The 20,364-nt window shown below is 46.4% G+C and overlaps 1 protein-coding gene across 1 annotated transcript in view; it reads right to left on the bottom strand.

The window, feature by feature from the left end:
* HEATR6 (HEAT repeat containing 6) overlaps nucleotides 1-20,364 on the bottom strand; it is a 140,370-nt gene that overhangs the window by 15,239 nt on the left and 104,767 nt on the right. The window contains exons 9-15 of the mRNA XM_075335842.1: nucleotides 11,006-11,286; nucleotides 6,483-6,660; nucleotides 6,185-6,391; nucleotides 5,205-5,304; nucleotides 2,317-2,675; nucleotides 2,033-2,155; nucleotides 978-1,064 (exon numbers count right to left, since the gene is read on the bottom strand). Coding sequence (XP_075191957.1) covers nucleotides 978-1,064; nucleotides 2,033-2,155; nucleotides 2,317-2,675; nucleotides 5,205-5,304; nucleotides 6,185-6,391; nucleotides 6,483-6,660; nucleotides 11,006-11,286 — 1,335 coding nt within the window. The remainder of the gene's footprint in view (nucleotides 1-977; nucleotides 1,065-2,032; nucleotides 2,156-2,316; nucleotides 2,676-5,204; nucleotides 5,305-6,184; nucleotides 6,392-6,482; nucleotides 6,661-11,005; nucleotides 11,287-20,364) is intronic.

Genomic DNA, 20,364 nt, shown 5'->3' with positions numbered 1-20,364 from the left:
AGTTTCCAGCAGGGATGTAGCAGGTTTTTCCCTTGTATGAACTCCTGGTGCCTGGAACGAAGATACCACCGAGACTGTGTCAGATCACACCCTGGCTCTTGAAAGACAAACAGGTGGTTTAGGCTCCGAGGTAAAAGATCCTTCCAGGGCACGGATACAGGAATTATCCTGGATGTCCACCCGTTAAGTAAGGTCTTGTAACTTACTATTTATTAATATTTTCATTTTGCGAGTGGAAAATAAAATACTAATCATAATCAAAATATAGATGGTTTTTGGTTCAGCGCAGATTTTTTACATATAGGAATTTATTTCTATATACATAATTCTTCTAATTTTAACCTAGGCAATAAGGGTTTTTTTGCCTTAGAAATCTAGCTGCAGAACCATTAAAACATTGGGTTTTAGCACTGACCTTTTTTCATACGGATTTTTATCAAAAGGAACATTGCCAAACAGAAATGAAAAGCATGTTTTATATTGACACGTCATAGTCTGACATGTGTAGGCTCTCTCCATCCATGCAATATAACTTCTGAACACAGCTGAACAAATACACTTGGCTGTATTCAGAACTCTCAATGCAATGAATGGAGAGAGCCAGTGATGGTGCCACCCAGTCAATGCTGGTCAGAAGCCTGCCGGAATAGAGGGACTCCCATTCTAGAGATCGGTAACCGTTCCAGAGATGGAACTGGCGCATATCAGACATTAATGGCAAATCCTATGGATAAATCATGAACGTAATGTTTCTTGTGAAATAATCCCTCTAAACAAGAGCCAGTCACAGGCACGTGCATGGAACAGGCCCAGATGGAGGCAGAGGTAGTGGGATTTTGTGCACATTAAGGTAGGACTGCTGAACGAATAACAACTTCTTTTATATATTCCCACCTCCCAAAATACTTAAAAAATAAATAAATTGTGGTTTAACATGTAATATATATTCTAAATGTATTTATAGATTCTGAACATACCTGACAAATAGTCACCCTCTGAGAAATCGGAAATGCCGAATCAGGTTTTTGTTGTTGGACTATACCAGTTCCCAACTCTTCTAATAACTGTAAAAGAAGAGCAGTCACATTGTATACTACTATCTAATCGCTACTATTAGGGGCTCAAGCTCAATAACTCCTACTCTATGGGGCATGAGATCTCCTTGTATGAACGAATGCCACATAAGGCTACAAAACTATTGCATAACTATTGGCGGGCGAAATCAGCAAGACATGGTGATTAGCTGATTGGGTTGCATTTAAGAAAAATACAAGAACAAAAAACAAAAGTTGTAGTTTTTATATACATTTTAACCACAAAGGCGTAAAAGTTATTTAAGATTTGGGAGAGGCCCAGAACATCTTCTAGTCTAACCATTACATTCTAACGTCAACTGACCAGAGCGTCGGGTACAAGGTGATGTGTATATTCATGAGCAGCTTCTCGCACATATCCTATCTACTCCAGAAATTAGATGACTATTACAATCTTAGGGCTTCTACATGATGGCGTAATCCACCAGTATTTAAAGACCTTTTAATTGTACATTAATAGTCTAATCCATAGAATAGGCTATAAATAAGCAACCCATGGTGGTCATACCCCAGGATCCCAACTCATCTGCAAAATATAGGGGCAACTGTTACACAAAAATAGCCATGCCACAGGTAGGTAGACCCCTTAAATGGTTTTCTCATCTCACAAAGCTGATCACCCACAGCAGTCAGGGAATGAAAGGGCCTAATAGCTTGTTTAACGCTGTGGCCACTTTACTATTATTCCTGACCACTTGCTGGGCAGGGAATTGCAGTACGACCCCATTTAAGAGAATGGAGCTTTGCTGCAGTACCCTGAACAGCTTGTCAATATGGGTACTGCAGGGCAAGAATTGTGTCAAGGTGGGACCAGTAATGATCAGAAAGTAATATCTTTGCGAAATGACATGAGGAAACCCTTTAAAAATGCACTATAGTCAAATTAGCAGCAATGCATCCAAGGGTAACATGAAAAAGCATTAAAAGAAAAAAAGTACCTTAGCCCCATGAAGCTGAATAGAAGCATCTGTTTCTTGCATACACTTGCATGCCACCTCCCCCAGCTCCATGAGATAACTCTGTGCCATACTGAAGTAACCCTTAACCAGACGGGCAAGCACCTGTATAAAGCGGACAAAATACATTTTGTAAGTCTTTATATCATACATCCACATCATTAAACTGGAACCCCACAAAAATTCATCAAAGTTTAGTGGAAAAAAATAAGACGCCAACATGGCTGACAATGATCTACTGGGCAGTGAGTAATTTCCATTCACACCTGCAAGGCTTCCAGGCGGACAGGAGAGGGTTCGTATTGAAGATTAGCTGCAGAGCTGACGTCGCTGTCAGAATAGGAGTCTTCTCTTGGATTAACCACCAATGAGATGCACAAGCGTATAAGCCAGCAGGACTCGGACTGGGGCTGGTCACAATTAAGGCTCACACTCCCTTCTGGCTCCTGAACCGTCTCGCTCCTCCACCAGTTGGGGTCACTGAGTCGAGTGATGACTGCAGGCCCAGCATTTGGCAGCAGTGACGCACTCGGTTGTTGCAGAAGAACTTTCACCTCAGGTAATGGCGTCTGAGCAGATACAATAGCTCCCAGTAATGTCAGGCTTGAGACCCGAACGTTCACATCTATAAACAAAGAATGCGATATACATGAAATAACTAAAAAACAAGTCACACCAGCATTGAGACCAATGCATACATCAGATTTAAAATGTCTTTTTTTTTTAAAAAAAAAAAAAAATGTACTTTATTAAATTGCATAAGAAATAACACAGACCTAAAAACACAATGTGCCGCGGTCGTAAACAACAAGCAACAATATCCATATAGATTGTCAGAAGAAAGTGATGCATCACTTGACACCGAGGTCATTGTCTTATGAAAATCTTACCAACAATTATTCAATGAAACAACATAATGCAAAGTTTCTGTACAGCATCAATCAAATATAAAGTCAAAGCCGAGGAAGATAGAAGAAAAGAAGAGAAAGAAAACTGGAAAGAAGACATGAGGGAAGAAGGGCAAGGATGGGGTTAATCAGACCAAGGGTCCTACGCTCAGTGTTCCTCGATATAGGTCTGATATTCAGCAGAGGATCTAAATTCGAGCCAGTGAAACCAACTTTAGCCCTCAGGTGATTTCGCGTTTTTCATTTTTTTTCCTCCCCTTCTTCTGAGAGCCATAACTTTTACAGTTTTCTGGCAATATTGCCATATGAGGGCTTATTTTTTGCAGAACGAGTTGTACTTCTGATGAACAACATTCATATTACCATATAGTGCACTAGAAAACAGGAAAAAAAATTCCAAATGTGGAGAAAACTTAAAGAAAAGTGAAATTCCACAATGTTATTTTTATCCGTAGTGTTCACTATACGGTAAAACTGACATGTCAGTATGATGCCTCATGTGGGTACGAGTTGTAGATAGCAAACATGTATACGTTTACTTTTATCTAAGGGGTTAAAAAAAATTCAGACATCCCCCCCCCCAAAAAAAAGATATGCACTTTTGTTGCCGTTTTCCGAAACCTGTAGCGTTGTCATTTATCGGGATTTGGGGCTCAGTGATGGTTTATTTTTTTGTGTCTTGAGCTGACGATTTTATTTATACAATTTTTACGTAGATGTGATGTTTTGATCGCCTGTTATTGCACTTTAATGCGATGTCACAGCGACCAAAACCGTAATTTTAGAGTTTGGAGTTTTATTTCCTCACAAAGCCATTCACCAATCACATTATTTGATTTTATATTTTGATAGATCGGGCATTTCTGAAAGCGGCAATACCAAATATTTGGTTTTTTTTTTTAATTGTTTTATTTTCAATGGAGCAAAAGGAGGGAGATTTGAACTTTTAGGTTATTTGTTTGGGTTTTTTTTTAATTTATTTTACTGGTCCCCCTAGGGGACTTTATGACTGAACACTGCAATCGCTTCTCCTGATCACAGCGATGCTGCACCATAGCTCTGATTAGGAGAAATTCTTATCTGTGAGTGCAGATGCTTTCCCGGCTCTCATAGGAAGTGACTCATGACAGTGTTAGGGGTCATCTGACCACGCGCTTAGTGCCACATGATCATCGCGTCACAGGGCTGCCGATGGCAACAGGGAACAGCTCGATCACCGCTGCGGCACTTTAAATCGTGCTGTCAGTGTTTGACAGCGCAATCTAAGGGGTTAACAAAATCGGAGCTCCAGCCGCGCCTTTTAGCCACACTTCTGTTGATCAAATCAGCAGACATGTGCGGTGATTATCGCACGTTCGCTGCTGGAGGCGCGGGGACACGACCAATGATTTAATAGTACGTCATTGGTCGTGAAGGCGTTAATAAAAGCAGTTCCTCCATCAACATCACTTTATTTATTATAGAGAACCATAAGGAGAATATCAGAGAAGAGTCTTTGTTGTCCCAGAGCATGGGGATGCACACTTGAGCCGTCACAATAAACTATAAAATGGCTGTGTATTTTTAGCGGGATGTCACAGTGACAGAAGAACAAGAGAAAGAGTCAGGTCAAGCACAAAATCTATGATCCTTCGTATCAATAATTGTACTTTGTCCCAAAAGGAGTGATTAGCTTTCATAACCATAAAATATTTAGTAGATCACCCTCCTCATCACCACATCTCCAACACATGGAATTAGCTTCAGGAAAAATAAGAGTGTAAGCGAGTCGGGACTTTATACCAATGATAGCAAATTCTAACTAGCCTTATGAAAGCGAGAAATATCAACGTTTTATGCGTTGAAGAGCAAATTCGCCTCTATTAATCTTACACTAAAGAGAGACCCAAGGTCCCCTCCCATTGTGTTTGAAACTGGGAGAAAGGAAGATCTGGAGGGTCAATCACAAGGAGTATAAGAGGGACAAAGTGTGCCTTAGAGGTCCCGCATTCAATATAAAGCGGAGGACACAAGGAAGATATACTTCATACTTCAGAGTCGCATCCAGGTTTCATCCGATTTTAACAAATACATTGACATTTTTCATCCATTGATTCTAGTCTACTTGCTTCAGTGGAAAAAAGAAAAAGAGGAGATAGCACCTAAAAAAAAAATGGTCTGCTGCTCTCGGAAGGTAACACTCATAAAAATGTGTGAATGTAACCTAAAAAGCATGGAAATATATCAGACTTAAGAGATGCACAAACCTTTATTACGTATGTAGGGTTTAATATGGTTCCAGACTCTAGTAAGTAGGCCAGATTTCAACCGATGATATGGTGCATTGGACACCAAATTTGCAAGGCACTGGCAAAGAAATCAAAAAAGTTACGTTACACACAGCACTTCTTGTGCTCATCTTATCTAATGGTTGCAAAAGAAAATGATGAGCATGTATAAAATACTGTAGAGCAACTCAAGTGCTCCACAGTATAAGGATAGCCCAAGATCAACTCCCTCTCATTTACTTGTCTGACTCCCTTCAAAGGTTCAGAAACTCATCTCATAAGTACCTATGGAAAATTCTTAATACCCTTGTAGGATAGACTTTAAAAAGGGATATTCTCAAGTTTGAAAGCATTCGCCTACCCATTCCCAATTGCTGGTGGTCCATCCAGTGGGATCTCCACCAATCCCGAGAAGTGAGGGCTCTACAGAGCCATATGTTAATGTAGTGGTGGTAGATCATGTGCACTGCATTTATTTTTATTGGGACCATCAGAGATAACAGAGTCCTTCATTCAGCTGGTCTTCAGCACCGCCATAAGAATGAATGGAACTACAGTGCACATGATCGACCACCACTATGTTCCCACCAGGTTCTCAGGATCAGTGAACGTCCCATCTCACATATTTAAGAATAACCCTTTAACTGGTGTTAAAGGTGATCCCAAGTGCTCAATATCATAACTTGAATAGGTCATCAATATTGGACTGTTGGGGGTCCTAAAACCGGCAAAAGAATAGGAAGTGGTCTGCAGTACCTAACAGCACCTGCTACACATTCAACAACATTGTGCAATGTAGATGCACTCAATGTTTACATCTGACCGCCGCATAGCAGGTGTCCAATATCGGACCCTTACCAATCCGATATTGATAAACTCTTCTAAAGTAAGGCTAGTGATCAGGGAACCACATTAATGAATTTTATGTTGTTACATTGAAAGCATAAAATAAAATATACCTTAATTATTTGTGTTAATGTTTGTGCTGAAGACTCGGCAACCACTGCTAGCAGCAGGCATCTGTGAAGTTCCCGTATACTTGACGCAAGCGTCACAGAAAAAGGAGTAAAAGCCATTTTATGATCATTTGCATCATCAGCAACAGAAAGGAAATGCTTTGAACCATCGAGTATAGCAGACAGGACTTGGAGAGCAGATGCACGGGTCTAAAAGACAGAAAATGACATGGGGAAAAATAACCACACATCATCAAAGTAGTTTTATTTACTCACTTCTAGAGACAAAAAGACTCACTACCTTTGGAGAATAATCTTTAAGCACAACGGTCATCAAAGACACGGATTGTGGACATCCTATTCCGGGCATATCTGGAACAAAGGCTGACCAATACCCATAGAGAACTTTCTTTTCAATTGACTTTATTGTAGACATAAAGCAGGATAATGCGCCTTGTCGAACTTTGGCTTGAAAAGACCTAAAGACAATTAAAAAAAACTACACTTAACAAAAAGATAATGCATAAATTACCAAACACAAATAAGTACCGAATTTCATTTGGTATATACTGTTTAGATACATAAGGAAATAAACCTACACAGAAAAACTGCACAAGAAATTAATACAAAATATTTATCTTTATTAACAAACTTCAATAAAATCAGATTAAAATTCAAAGGAAAAGTAAACACAAAAATACCATGGTCCAAGCGGTAATTAAATGGCAGAAAATGTTCTTGAAATTAACTCCCAGAATAATTCACATAAATAATGCAATATAATGCAATAATTAATAATACCACAAGGTGGCAATCTATACCAAATTATATGCAAAAATTCCTAATGCCACGAGATGGCAGTATATACCCAGGACATGCAAATGTCTAGAAGAAATGCAATATGATGCAGTAATTAATAATACCACATGGTGGCAGTCTATATCTAGTTGCATATAAAGTTCTACATACAATGCATTAAATCCTAATGCCACAAGGTGGCAGTATATACCCAGGATACGCAATATGTCTAAAGAAATGATCTATATGAATCAATGTACTAACCGGGGTCCACGCTAGTTTATCTCACTCCAAATGGAGTATAAAGGCCCATTTACACACTGCAACATCGCAAACGACATCGCTGTAACGTCACCGGTTTTGTGACGTAATAGCGACCTCCCCAGCGACATTTCAGTGTGTGACACGCATCAGCGACCTGGCCCCCGCTGTGAGGTTGCTGATCACTACAAATCTTTCAGGATCATTTCTTGGTCCTTTATTTCCCGCTGTGCAGCATGCATCAGAGTGTTTGACACTGTTACAGCGACTTCGTTAGCGACTTCCCTTTCAAATAGCTGCTTTAACACGTCCCCAATGACCAGCTAGGTCGTTCTGCAGGTCCGCATCGCTGCTGCGTCGTTGGTAAGGTTTGCCTGTTTGACAGCTCACCAGCGACTCAAAAAAGACTTTGTAGCGATCCCGGCCAGGTTGGGATCGCGGCCAGGTTGGGATCGCTAGAAAGTCTCAGTGTGTAAAGGGGCCTTAAGACTGGGAACCATAGTCAGGGATAAAGAGATTAGAGTCCAAAGACAATAGAGAAGTAGGTACAAAGGTGACCACCTTATTAGGGGGTCCGTGCGGTAAATATAAAACTTTATACCCTTTTATCACATCAGGTGGTGACCTTTGTACCTACTTCTCTATTGTCTTTGGACTCTAATCTCTTTATCCCTGACTATGGTTCCCAGTCTTAAGGTGGTGTCACACATAGCGACGACATCGCTGCTAAGTCGCCATTTTCTGTGACGTAGCAACGACTTCAACAGCGACATCGCTGTGTGTGACACATAACAACGATCAGACCCCTGCTGCGAAATCGCTGCTTGCTCTTCAATATTCCAGGTCATTTTTTGATCGCTGCTATCCCGCTGCGCCATGATAAGCTCAGCATCCTTGTGTTTGACACCGCAGCAGCGACAGTCGTGACGACGCTGAAGGCAGTGACGTAGGACTGAAGGTAGGACAATCGCGTGTTTTTGCGGTGTATTTTGCAATGCCCCTACGACTCCGATTGGTGATTACAACAGCGATCCGATTGGGTACCTTGCCGAAGGAGTTACAGTGATTTCATTCTTTAAGTTCCATTCTTTGTTCCACGTAGTAGATTCTCTGTCTGGTGTCGCTAGTGTGTCATTCTTTGTGGATCTGAATGAAATGAAATAGAATGAATTAAAGCACTACTGCGTCTTCCTTTGTTTGGCACGGTCACCCAATCAGGCGCCACTGTAGTGATCACCAATCGGAATAGAGAGGCGTGAAGGCAACACAAAGGCGCTGTAGCGATCACCAATCAAAACAGAGGGGCGTGAAAAAAGGCAACGCAAAACATGTCTAGGGGTAAACACCACGCCTCTATCAAGGTCTGAGTCGTTGCATAGCGACGCGTGTGACACCGCACAACGACCGTCGAGGTCGCTATGATCGCTGCTCCGTCGCTGCTTAAAATTACATGTTTGACAGCTTACTAGCGATCATCTAAGGTCGCTGTTACGTCACAGGAAATGGTGACGTAACAGCGACGTCGTTGTCGTTGTGTGTGAACCCAGCTTTATACTCCATTTGGAGTGAGATTAAACTAGCGTGGACCCTGGTTAGTACATTGACTCATATAGATCATTTCTTTAGACATATTGCGTATCCTGGGTATATACTGGCACCTTGTGGCATTAGGATTTAATGCATTGTATGTAGAACTTTGTATGCAACTAGATATAGACTGCCACCATGTGGTATTATTAATTATTGCATCATATTGCATTTCTTATAGACATTTGCATGTCCTGGGTATATACTGCCACCTCGTGGCATTAGGAATTAACGCATTGTATGTTTAACTTTGCATATAATTTGGTATAGATTGCCACCTTGTGGTATTATTAATTATTGCATCATATTGCATTATTTATGTGAATTATTCGGGGTGTTAATTTCAAGAACATTTTCTGCCATTTAATTACCGCTTGGACCATGGTATTTTTGTGTTTACTTTCCTTTGAATTTTAATCTGATTTTATTGAAGTTTGTTAATAAAGATAAATATTTTTTATTAAAAATTTCTTGTGGAGTTTTTCTGTGTAGGTTTATTTGGTTGCTAAGCTCCCTCTTACTGATTTAAGGTTGGTCTCATTAGATACATAAGGAATTGTATGATTTTTCCATGACAAACATGACATACACTGTGTGTGTATATAAAAAATAAACCATTGTCAATGGACGCCCATCTTGTTTCAGTTTTGGTGTTTCACAAACATCCACTGCAAACGGGCATCTAATATCAAGCACACGGCCATGCAATCTTAAAATGCTTAGCCACCATTTTTTGTTTTTTTTCTTCATTCTGACCCCTTCCTGACATAGGACGTACTAGTACATCCTACATCAGGTTCCTGTACAGGATGCCAGCTCAGGAGGTACATCATGCCTTGTAGAAACTGGTGCTGTGTCACATATCCATCACCTGCCTCTAACCACAGCGAGTGGAGTGGTGCTCAGCCCACTGCTGTCAATCTGTGCTAAAGTCCCCTGTGTCTGCCACGAAGGGGCTCCTGTGTTGAGAAACACGTGATGGTGTCTCCACGGTGTTGGATGTTGATCTCCCCGAGGTCAACCATCCTTACCTATGTAGTCTTCTACTAGGCATTGCTCCCACTAGCCAGTTTCCTACTCCACACTGATGAGGGGCAAATACCCCGAAACAGCTGTCTGCGGATGGATACCATGTTTTGGCATAGGTGGTTTCCTTGACTGGAGACTGCCCTTCCCGTGGTTGGTCCTTCACGGTGAAAGACCTGGCTAGTTTCCTGCCAGCGTTAAGAAACATGTGATGGTGTCTCCGCAGGCTTTCTTGTTTTGCATATTTTCCCAGGGGGCCTTGTTCTAGTGTCACTGCGTCGAGAAACACGTGATGGTGTCTCCGCGGTGTTGGATGTTGATCTCCCCAAGGTCAACCATCCTTACCTATCTAGATATCTGCTACCGTATAGAGAGGTACTTTAAGGGAGGCACCCCACAAACGACAACATTGTTCTGTCCTGCTCAGAGGGTACTGTTGTATGCTTATACTACTATACAATACAAAAATTTCACACCCAACGCACTTTTAAAAAACATCATTTGAGTTCATTGTTCCATGGTCCTCTCCAAAATTGCTCGTTCAGAGAGCTCATTGACCAATGTTATTCGATGGAGCTGTTCAGAGAACGGGTTTTTCCCATAGATCGAGTGTTCGTGTGATTCATAGGAGATTCACATCATCTGAGACTCGCCCATTTAATTCTATGGGTCCGCCAAATAAACACAAAATCAATAAACAAAACAGATCCCATACAGAACATACAAATCTGTACTTCATCATGTACATGATATCATTTAAATGAATGACACACGGATGTGAAGTATGGACACACGGATGTCAATAAAGATGAAAATCGTTCGAGTTTTAAAGATGAATATCAAACAATTTTTGCAGATGCTCGTCTGAACCTGGCCTAAAAGTGATATATAACACCACTTGCACATGTATGACAATGTAATGAGTGTAAATTTGTTTATAAACGCAGCCATATAACAATATATAGTAAAGATGTAACAGACAAGTAAACATGCTGACATATATGCCAACTCTTCGAGTAAGGCTATATTCACACCACAATGTAAAATGTGTGCGAACTCTATAATGAAACAAATGCCAAAATAACCCTGGATAACCTTACATTTGATATAAACCTGAAACTGGGGATGGATAACAAAAAATATATTCCCGACCTTATCTTATTCTGCAGACAGCCTTCTGCGTCTGAATATTCAGAGTCACTACTGTAGAATTTCTTAAATCTTGAAGGGGACGCTGCTTTATCTTTGCCAATAATTTTCATTGGTGATTTTTGGGGACCTAAGTAGACACTTGAATCTGCATCTCCCACACTCATTGTTAGTCTGCCCAGTGTAGGTACAAGGCTGTCTGCCAACTCATTCTCCATTTCATCCTTTTTCTCTTCTCCTTGCTGGCCTTTCTTCTGTTTACCTCTAGACTTCTTCTTTCGATTCTACATTAAAAATAAATATATGGTAATGTAAATAATAAAAAAAATTATAAAAAACATCCCAAAGTCAAAAATGTTTATTTTTATTTTACACACACACACACTTTAAAGATTAAAATATATTGGGGGCGTGTCCAGGATGCTGAGCTGAGTGGACGTGGGGAAGAGGAGCTCCTGTTGACCCTCAGCTAAATCAGCACTTATCATAAGCACAAACCTACTCACCGGCTCTCAGGATGGGACCACGGAGGATTAAACCATCGCAGCAGGCATCGGTGGCCCCCCCACTGCACACCACGGCGCTGGATACTTTCTTGGGCCTGGAACAGGGTCCAGGGGAGGCCCGGACGCCATCTTTCCAGGAGCATGGAGGGGAAATGGAGGCATCGGCCCGGCCTGCTAAGCAGCAAGAGAAGGAGGAGTGGGTGAGCGGGGACACAGGGGAAAGTGGAGGAGTCTCTGCAGCAGTTCCAACAGGGGATGCCTTGGCTCAGCAGCCCTGCACTGCATCGGATCCTCAGGCACAGCAGCAGCAGGCCCAGGAGCACATAGTGGCTGTGGGAGATAAGGTGGAGGTCGGGGGGCAGCCCTCCCCACTGCCAGGAGAAGAAGGGACTGCAGCCACAGCTGGTAATATCAGGGAACAGAGCAGCCTGCTTCCCCCCTCTGGGCCTCGGTGTGGAGATCAACCTCCCCAGCTTCCCCAGCACCAGACTAAAACTCCAGCGTCTATTACTGCAGGTGCTCACCTTAAAGGGCCAGACACCTTCTATAAGGACATGCATGATTTCATAAGTAAACTTCCTTCTAAAGAGGACTTTCAATGCCTCATACATGAGGTTAAAGCAACTTGCAGGTCAGAAATAGCTGAAGTGAGGAGAGATTTGCAGCAATTGTCTAGCAGAATTGAATCCCTGGAGGAAGAGCATGACATCACCAGATCCCATGTATCAGAATTACACAAACTGGCAACATCGCAACAAAAAATAATGGAGGATATGCAGTCTCACATAGAGGATCTCGACAACAGAGGACGCCGTTGCAATGTCCGTGTGAGGGGGGTCCCAGAGTCAGATGGGCCCGAGGACACAAACTCCATACTACAATCCATCTTTAATGACGTGTTGGACGCTCCCCCTTCTAACATCATCAAGCTGGACAGGGCACACAGGGCTTTACAGCCGAAGAATTTATCCACCCAACCCCGGGACATCATTTGTTGCATTCACGACTTCTCCACCAAAGAACTGATCATGGCTAAGGCTAGAATGAGGCGCACGGCACCTGTGTTCAATGGCAAGGAAATCCAGCTTTTCCCGGATCTTTCTCGCATCACACTCCAGAAAAGGCGGCACCTCAAACCCCTCCTCACGAGCCTGAAGGAGCACCAGGTTCCATACCGCTGGGGTTACCCGTTTGCACTAACAGCGCGCAGAGGGGGTAAATCGGCGACCCTTCGCACTCCAGCAGATACCACTCTGTTCTGTGAAGCACTGGACATTCCAGCGGTTTGTATCCCAGATTGGGACTTGCAAAGGTTGGAAGGGCCGCCCCCTCCCGTGTGGTCCAAGGTGAGGGGTGGAGGGCGTGGGGCTTTGGGGGGGAGAGGAGGTAGGGGCCGCGGGTCGCTCCCCTCCCCGGCTCACCGTTGAGGACACTTCTTAACCTGGTTGGTGCCTATTTCTTATACCCTCTGAGTTCCAGTGGCTGAGCATGCTTTGTGATACTGTGACTCTCTCTACAGCAAGCCTCTGACTGTCCATTGTGTCATCTGCGGCCCTCTGGGTCTGTTGAGCTGCATAAGGGGGGGGGGCTGTAGCCACAATGATGCCGTGGGTGGTAGGGGGGTTGGCGGGAGCCCGGTCCCCTTACTTGGAGTTAGTGGTTGAGGTTTTTTGTTTTGTTTTTTTTTTTTCCCTTGTTTCCTTTTGGCACGGGCCCGTGCCCACTGGACTGACCCCCGTGGGAGGGCTACTGGGGAGTGAGGTGGGTGGCTCTCTTAGCTCAGACGGGTTGGGGAACCTCCCTCTAGGTCTCTCCCTTCCGGGTTGACCCCCCGGGAATCTATGCCTAAGGTTTATGCATTTTGGTTAATGTTCTTAATTCATGTTCATTTCTATGTTTGTCCTTGTCTTCCCCCCTCCCCGATGTTTTTTCCTTATGTGTCCTTTCCGGTACCACCCCTTCTAGAGTCCCTGGGAGCTGCGGCCCTTTGTCGTATGGACCATCTCCTTTGGCCGGCTTCACAGGGGAAGTCATGCCCCCGACGGTATAGGTGTGCCATTAGCTTTTTCTTACTTCTAAGTTTTAGATATGACCCACATTATCTCTCTTAACGTAAAAGGTCTGAATTCAAATTCACCCCGTAAGAGGAAATTGCTGCTACAGGAACTGAAAACATCAGGTGCAGACATAGCCTTTATCCAAGAAACACATTTTGTGGAATCAAACACTTTCAAATTTGCGTCCCACCGCTTTCCCATCCATTACTCGGCTTACTCGGGCTCCAAGAGGGGGGGAGTTGCTATTTTAATATCCTCCAGTTGTCCTCTACAAATTACGGGTTCTTACTGCGATCCAGAGGGTAGATATGTGATTCTGGAGGGCCAACTGGGGGGATCCCCGCACATACTGGCCAACATTTATGCACCTAATGAAGGGCAGATACGCTTTCTTAAGAAAATACTCGATCTGATAGGCGGACTGGCACCGGCCTCTACGGTGTTGGGGGGAGACTTTAACATCCCTTTTTCGGAGGTGGCCGACAGACTCTCTGTGGGTGGACACCCTCCATCGGGTGCTTTGAAAAATTTGTCCCGGGACTTTCGTAGGCTCATTAGATCAGGGGCTTTATACGACGCTTGGAAGGTGGACCACCCGGGAGAGAAGGCCTTTTCCTTCTACTCGCATCCGCATCAGACGCACACCAGAATAGACTATTTTTTCATTGACTCACAGCTGCTGGGGCGTCTTGAGAGGGTGGAAATGGGATCCATTACGTGGTCAGACCATTCCCCACTCATAATGGACTTCAAGAAAGATGGTCCTCGACCTAGGCCTCAGCATTGGCGCCTTAATGAATCTCTGATCAAAAATCCCGACACTAGGGCCTTTTTAAATAAGCAACTGGTCGAATTCTTTCAGTTGAACACGGGCACGGTCACGTCGCCGGCAACACTCTGGGAAGCTCACAAGGCAGTGATGAGGGGACTATGCATTAGAGAGGGCGCCAGGGCTAAAAAGAATGCCACAAGCCAGCGGGACTCTATAACGGCCCATCTTAAGCTACAGGAGGGGAGACTGGCGGCTGCCCCATCACTGACTATTCTTAGGAGAGTCATCAGCCTTAGGGAAAAGTTGAGAGACTTGGCAATTGGCAGAGCAGAAAAATTGCTAACCTTTTCCAAACAAAGATACTATGAAAGGAGTAATAAGGCTCATACCTTACTCGCCAGGCAGCTTAAGGAGCGCGCTACATCCTCATGCCCTCAGGCTCTGCGCGACGAAAAGGGCACTATCCACTATCACCCCGCTTCAATAGCTGACATTTTTTTCAATTACTACAACAAGCTTTATAACCTTCCGGTTCCCCCGGGCATGGCTTCGCGCGGGGCTGGGGCACTTGGGGACTATTTTTCGGCCCTTGAGCTCCCTTCACTGCCTTGCGGAGCAGCCGCGGCTTTGAATAAAGAGATTACTACAGAGGAACTGGAGCAAGTTCTGGAAGCCCTGCCTGGCGGGAAGTCACCGGGCCCGGACGGCTTTACTTATTTTTATTACAAGGTGTTTGCGGCGGAGCTCCTCCCACACATGGCCGCCTTGTTTAACTCTTTCCTTCAGGGTGACCCTATCCCTCCATCCATGCTACACTCCCATTTAATCCTCCTGCCCAAGCCACCCAGGGACCCATTGGACTGTGCTAATTATAGACCAATAGCCCTTTTGAACTCCGATTTGAAGATGTTCACCAAGCTCTTGGCGGCCAGGCTTAATCGATGGTTGCCCCAACTCGTGTATAAAGACCAGGTGGGTTTTGTCCCTTGCCGTCAGGGGGGGGACAACACCAGGAAGGTCATAGACCTGGTGGATGTGGCAAATCGGACGAAGCAACAGGCGTTGGTGTTGAGTCTAGATGCAGAGAAGGCTTTTGACCGCCTTGCGTGGCCTTTTCTCTTCAAGACAATGGAGGTCTTTGGGATCTCGGGTGGCTTTATGCGGGCCTTGAAGTCCCTGTATAGCGCTCCTACGGCCTCTATCAAACTCCCCCTCCACATCTCTAAGCCTTTTCTCATCTCCAATGGCACCAGGCAGGGGTGCCCCCTGTCCCCCCTCCTTTTTGCACTATGCATAGAGCCCCTCGCGGCCTCGGTCAGGAGCAACCCAGACATCTCGGGGGTCCTGGTCAGGAATAAACCGTTTAAAATCTCACTTTTTGCCGACGATGTGCTCATTACACTTACTAACATCCATGTGTCCCTTCCAATTTTAATGTGCACCTTGGGTAGGTACGGGAGCCTTTCGGGGTATAAGATCAACTCTAGCAAAACGGAGGCAATGCCCTTGAATCTCGACCCGGTGGCCCTGGATTACCTGCGTTTGAATTTTAAGTTTCGTTGGAAGACAGATGCGGTCAAGTACCTGGGGGTTAACCTCACATCTACTTATGATTCCCTCTATAACCTTAACTTCCCCCCCCTTTTCCGAGAGCTGAGAACTCTTTTGAGCAAGTGGTTGCCCCTCCCTCTTTCGTGGATGGGGCGCATTGCGGCGGTTAAAATGAGCTTGCTCCCAAAATTATTATATTTCTTTGAAACCCTCCCAGTTAAGGTACCAATAAAGGAGCTGAAGTCCCTTCAGGCGGCTATCCTTAGATTTATTTGGTGTAACAAACGTCATAGGGTGGCCAGGGAGGTGTTGATGGCTCGGAGAAACAGGGGGGGGCTTTCTGTCCCGGACATCCTAAAATACTATTGGGCGGCCCATCTTAGGAGGATCCCCTGTTGGGTGTCCCTTTGGGCATACAACAGGTGGACTGAGATTGAAAAACTTTGGCTGGCGCCTATACATCCAAACGCGCTCCTGTGGCCCCCGGCCCGGTGTGATTCGCCACCCCCTCTTCTTGGAACGATGCAGTTCACTAGGGACCTCTGGGCATTTTGCATTAGAAGATTTCCTTTGGCATCCCCCTGCTCCCCTCTGGTGTCCTTCATATACCAACCCTTGCTCCCAAGCAGTCTGGAGTCGGACATGGTGCACCCCTGGCTCAAGGCAGGTCTATTCAGATTTGCAGACATTATAGATGGAAGTACAATGCAGATCCATTCCTTTGAGTACCTTAGAGATAAATTCTCTCTCTCTAATCGAGAGTTTTTCCAATATCTGCAGATCAGAGACTTGGCTGGCTCCTTGTTTGGCAGGGCAGGGGCCTCGATTCCCACAGATTTTGAGAAAATTTGCAGAAGGGGCACTGATACTAAGGGGCTGATTTCGGAAATTTACATTTTGCTTTCTGATTCACGGGAGGGGCCCGAGGGGTCTTTTCCATACATGCGGAAATGGGAGTCTCTATTGGGAAGGCGGATACTTCCTCAGGAATGGGCAGCAATCTGGGGAAACGCCGCCAAGACGTCAATATGCACACTATATAAGGAAAATATCTATAAAATTTTGCTATTTTGGTACCACACTCCAGATTTCCTTCATGGCATAGACCCCTCCATACCGGCTTGTTGCTGGAGATGCGGGGGAGGCAGGGGCACCATTCTGCACATATTCTGGTCCTGTCCAGGGATAGTCCCCTTCTGGGAGCGGGTTAGAGGGTTGATCCATAAAGTACTATATATAGAGGTTGATCTTGATCCCCTGATCTATGTTCTGGGTCTTGGGAATGGGGGATTGGGAAAAACGGCCTCTAAGCTTTTGTCCCACATCCTTACGGCGGCCAGATGCTTAATTGCAAAGAATTGGAGGCAGCCAGGGACACCCTCACTCCAGAGCCTCAAGTATAGATTACTGGACGTTAGACGCATGGAACATCTCACGGCACTATTGCATGCCACAGTTGACCGCTTCCAGGCCGTGTGGGCACCATGGGACTACTTTGCGGGACAGGAGGATCTGTGAGACTGAGGCCTATGGGTCCTATGGAAGGAGCATGGACTCTTGAAACCCTTCCCTCTTCCCTCCTATTTCTCCTCTCCCCTCCTAACCCTCCTCACCTGTCCTGTCATTGTTTGTCTAGGTTCGATAAGAATTGTGAATTTTATGTTTTATTTTATGTATGAAAAACGTAAATTGAAAATCTCAATAAAAATTCAAAGTTTAAAAAAAAAAAAAAAAAAAGATTAAAATATATTTATATATTTATAAGACGCAAAAGTGCGTCTTATAAAGCGAAAAATACGGTGTAATATATTTATATTACCGTATTTTTCGGACCATAAGACGCACTTTTTTTCCCCCAAATGTTGGGGGAAAGTTGGGGGTGCGTCTTATGGTCTGACTATAGGGCTGCGGCCGGGAACGAGGGTGCTGTGGTGGAGCGGGTCATCGGGGACACGAGCAGGCAGCAGCAGCGCCTGCCGTGACCACGTGGGCCCGCTCATTACATATGCACGCCCAACCTCCCGGCCATCTCTCAGCGCAGAAGCCGGCGCTGACAGGTGGACGGGAGGACGAGCGCATAGCAAAGAGCCGGCCGCATGATCACCCCTGGCAATTACAGCCTGGAGTGATCATGTGCGGCTGTATTCACTGCCCCCCGCGCGTCATTACCAGCGCGGGGTGCAGTGAATCAGTACACTCACCCGTCCCCGTGTGTGGAGCCGCCCCCCTGCTGCACGCGATATCTTCCTGTCTGTGCCGGTCAGCTGATCTGTGCTGTGCCGGTCAGCTGATCTGTGCTGTGCTGGTCAGCTGATCGGCACAGACAGGAAGACATCGCGATGCAGCAGGGGAACGGCTCCACACACACAGGTCAGCGTGCCAGAGAGGAAGATGATCGGCTGCAGGGAGTGAGGAAAAGGTGAGTATAAACGTTTATTTTTTTTCTCTGTGCTATAGGATACAGGCCATATACCAGGATGGTATATGAGCACGATGGGGGCATATAGCAGGATGGGAGTATGTGAACAGGCTGGATGGGGGGGGGGGTATGTGAACAGGCTGGATGGGGGGGGGGTATGTGAACAGGCTGGATGGGGGGGGGTATGTGAACAGGCTGGATGGGGGGGGGTATGTGAACAGGCTGGATGGGGGGGGGGGGGTATGTGAACAGGCTGGATGGGGGGGGTATGTGAACAGGCTGGATGGGGGGGGTATGTGAACAGGCTGGATGGGGGGGTGGTATGTGAACAGGCTGGATGGGGGGGTGGTATGTGAACAGGCTGGATGGGGGGGTGGTATGTGAACAGGCTGGAGGGGGGGGGGGTATGTGAACAGGCTGGATGGGGGGGGGGTATGTGAACAGGCTGGATAGGGGGGGTATGTGAACAGGCTGGATGGGGGGGGTATGTGAACAGGCTGGATGGGGGGGGTATGTGAACAGGCTGGATGGGGGGGGTATGTGAACAGGCTGGATGGGGGGGGTATGTGAACAGGCTGGATAGGGGGGGTATGTGAACAGGCTGGATGGGGGGGTATGTGAACAGGCTGGATAGGGGGGGTATGTGAACAGGCTGGATGGGGGGGGGGTATGTGAACAGGCTGGATGGGGGGGGGTATGTGAACAGGCTGGATGGGGGGGGGATGTGAACAGGCTGGATGGGGGGGGGTATGTGAACAGGCTGGATGGGGGGGTTATGTGAACAGGCTGGATGGGGGGGGGTATGTGAACAGGCTGGATGGGGGGGGGTATGTGAACAGGCTGGATGGGGGGGGGTATGTGAACAGGCTGGATAGGGGGGGGTATGTGAACAGGCTGGATGTGGGGGGTATGTGAACAGGCTGGATGTGGGGGGTATGTGAACAGGCTGGATGGGGGGGGTATGTGAACAGGCTGGATGGGGGGGGTATGTGAACAGGCTGGATGAGGGGGGTATGTGAACAGGCTGGATGGGGGGGGTATGTGAACAGGCTGGATGGGGGGGGTATGTGAACAGGCTGGATGGGGGGGGTATGTGAACAGGCTGGATGGGGGGGGTATGTGAACAGGCTGGATGGGGGGGGTATGTGAACAGGCTGGATGGGGGGGGTATGTGAACAGGCTGGATGGGGGGGGTATGTGAACAGGCTGGATGGGGGGGGTATGTGAACAGGCTGGATGGGGGGGGTATGTGAACAGGCTGGATGAGGGGGGTATGTGAACAGGCTGGATGGGGGGGGGTATGTGAACAGGCTGGATGGGGGGGGTATGTGAACAGGCTGGATGGGGGGGTATGTGAACAGGCTGGATGGGGGGGTATGTGAACAGGCTGGATGGGGGGGGTATGTGAACAGGCTGGATGGGGGGGGTAATGTGAACAGGCTGGATGGGGGGGGTATGTGAACAGGCTGGATGGGGGGGGGTATGTGAACAGGCTGGATGGGGGGGGTATGTGAACAGGCTGGATGAGGGGGGTATGTGAACAGGCTGGATGGGGGGGGTATGTGAACAGGCTGGATGGGGGGGGTATGTGAACAGGCTGGATGGGGGGGGTATGTGAACAGGCTGGATGGGGGGGGTATGTGAACAGGCTGGATGGGGGGGGTATGTGAACAGGCTGGATGGGGGGGGTATGTGAACAGGCTGGATGGGGGGGGGTATGTGAACAGGCTGGATGGGGGGGGTATGTGAACAGGCTGGATGGGGGGGGTATGTGAACAGGCTGGATGAGGGGGGTATGTGAACAGGCTGGATGGGGGGGGTATGTGAACAGGCTGGATGGGGGGGGTATGTGAACAGGCTGGATGGGGGGGTATGTGAACAGGCTGGATGGGGGGGTATGTGAACAGGCTGGATGGGGGGGGTATGTGAACAGGCTGGATGGGGGGGGTAATGTGAACAGGCTGGATGGGGGGGGTATGTGAACAGGCTGGATGGGGGGGGGTATGTGAACAGGCTGGATGGGGGGGGTATGTGAACAGGCTGGATGGGGGTTTATA

The sequence above is a fragment of the Anomaloglossus baeobatrachus genome, chromosome 2 (genome assembly GCF_048569485.1).
Source record: "Anomaloglossus baeobatrachus isolate aAnoBae1 chromosome 2, aAnoBae1.hap1, whole genome shotgun sequence".
Classification (NCBI taxonomy): Eukaryota; Metazoa; Chordata; class Amphibia; order Anura; family Aromobatidae; genus Anomaloglossus; species Anomaloglossus baeobatrachus.
This window is presented reverse-complemented; position numbering and strand designations above follow the sequence as displayed.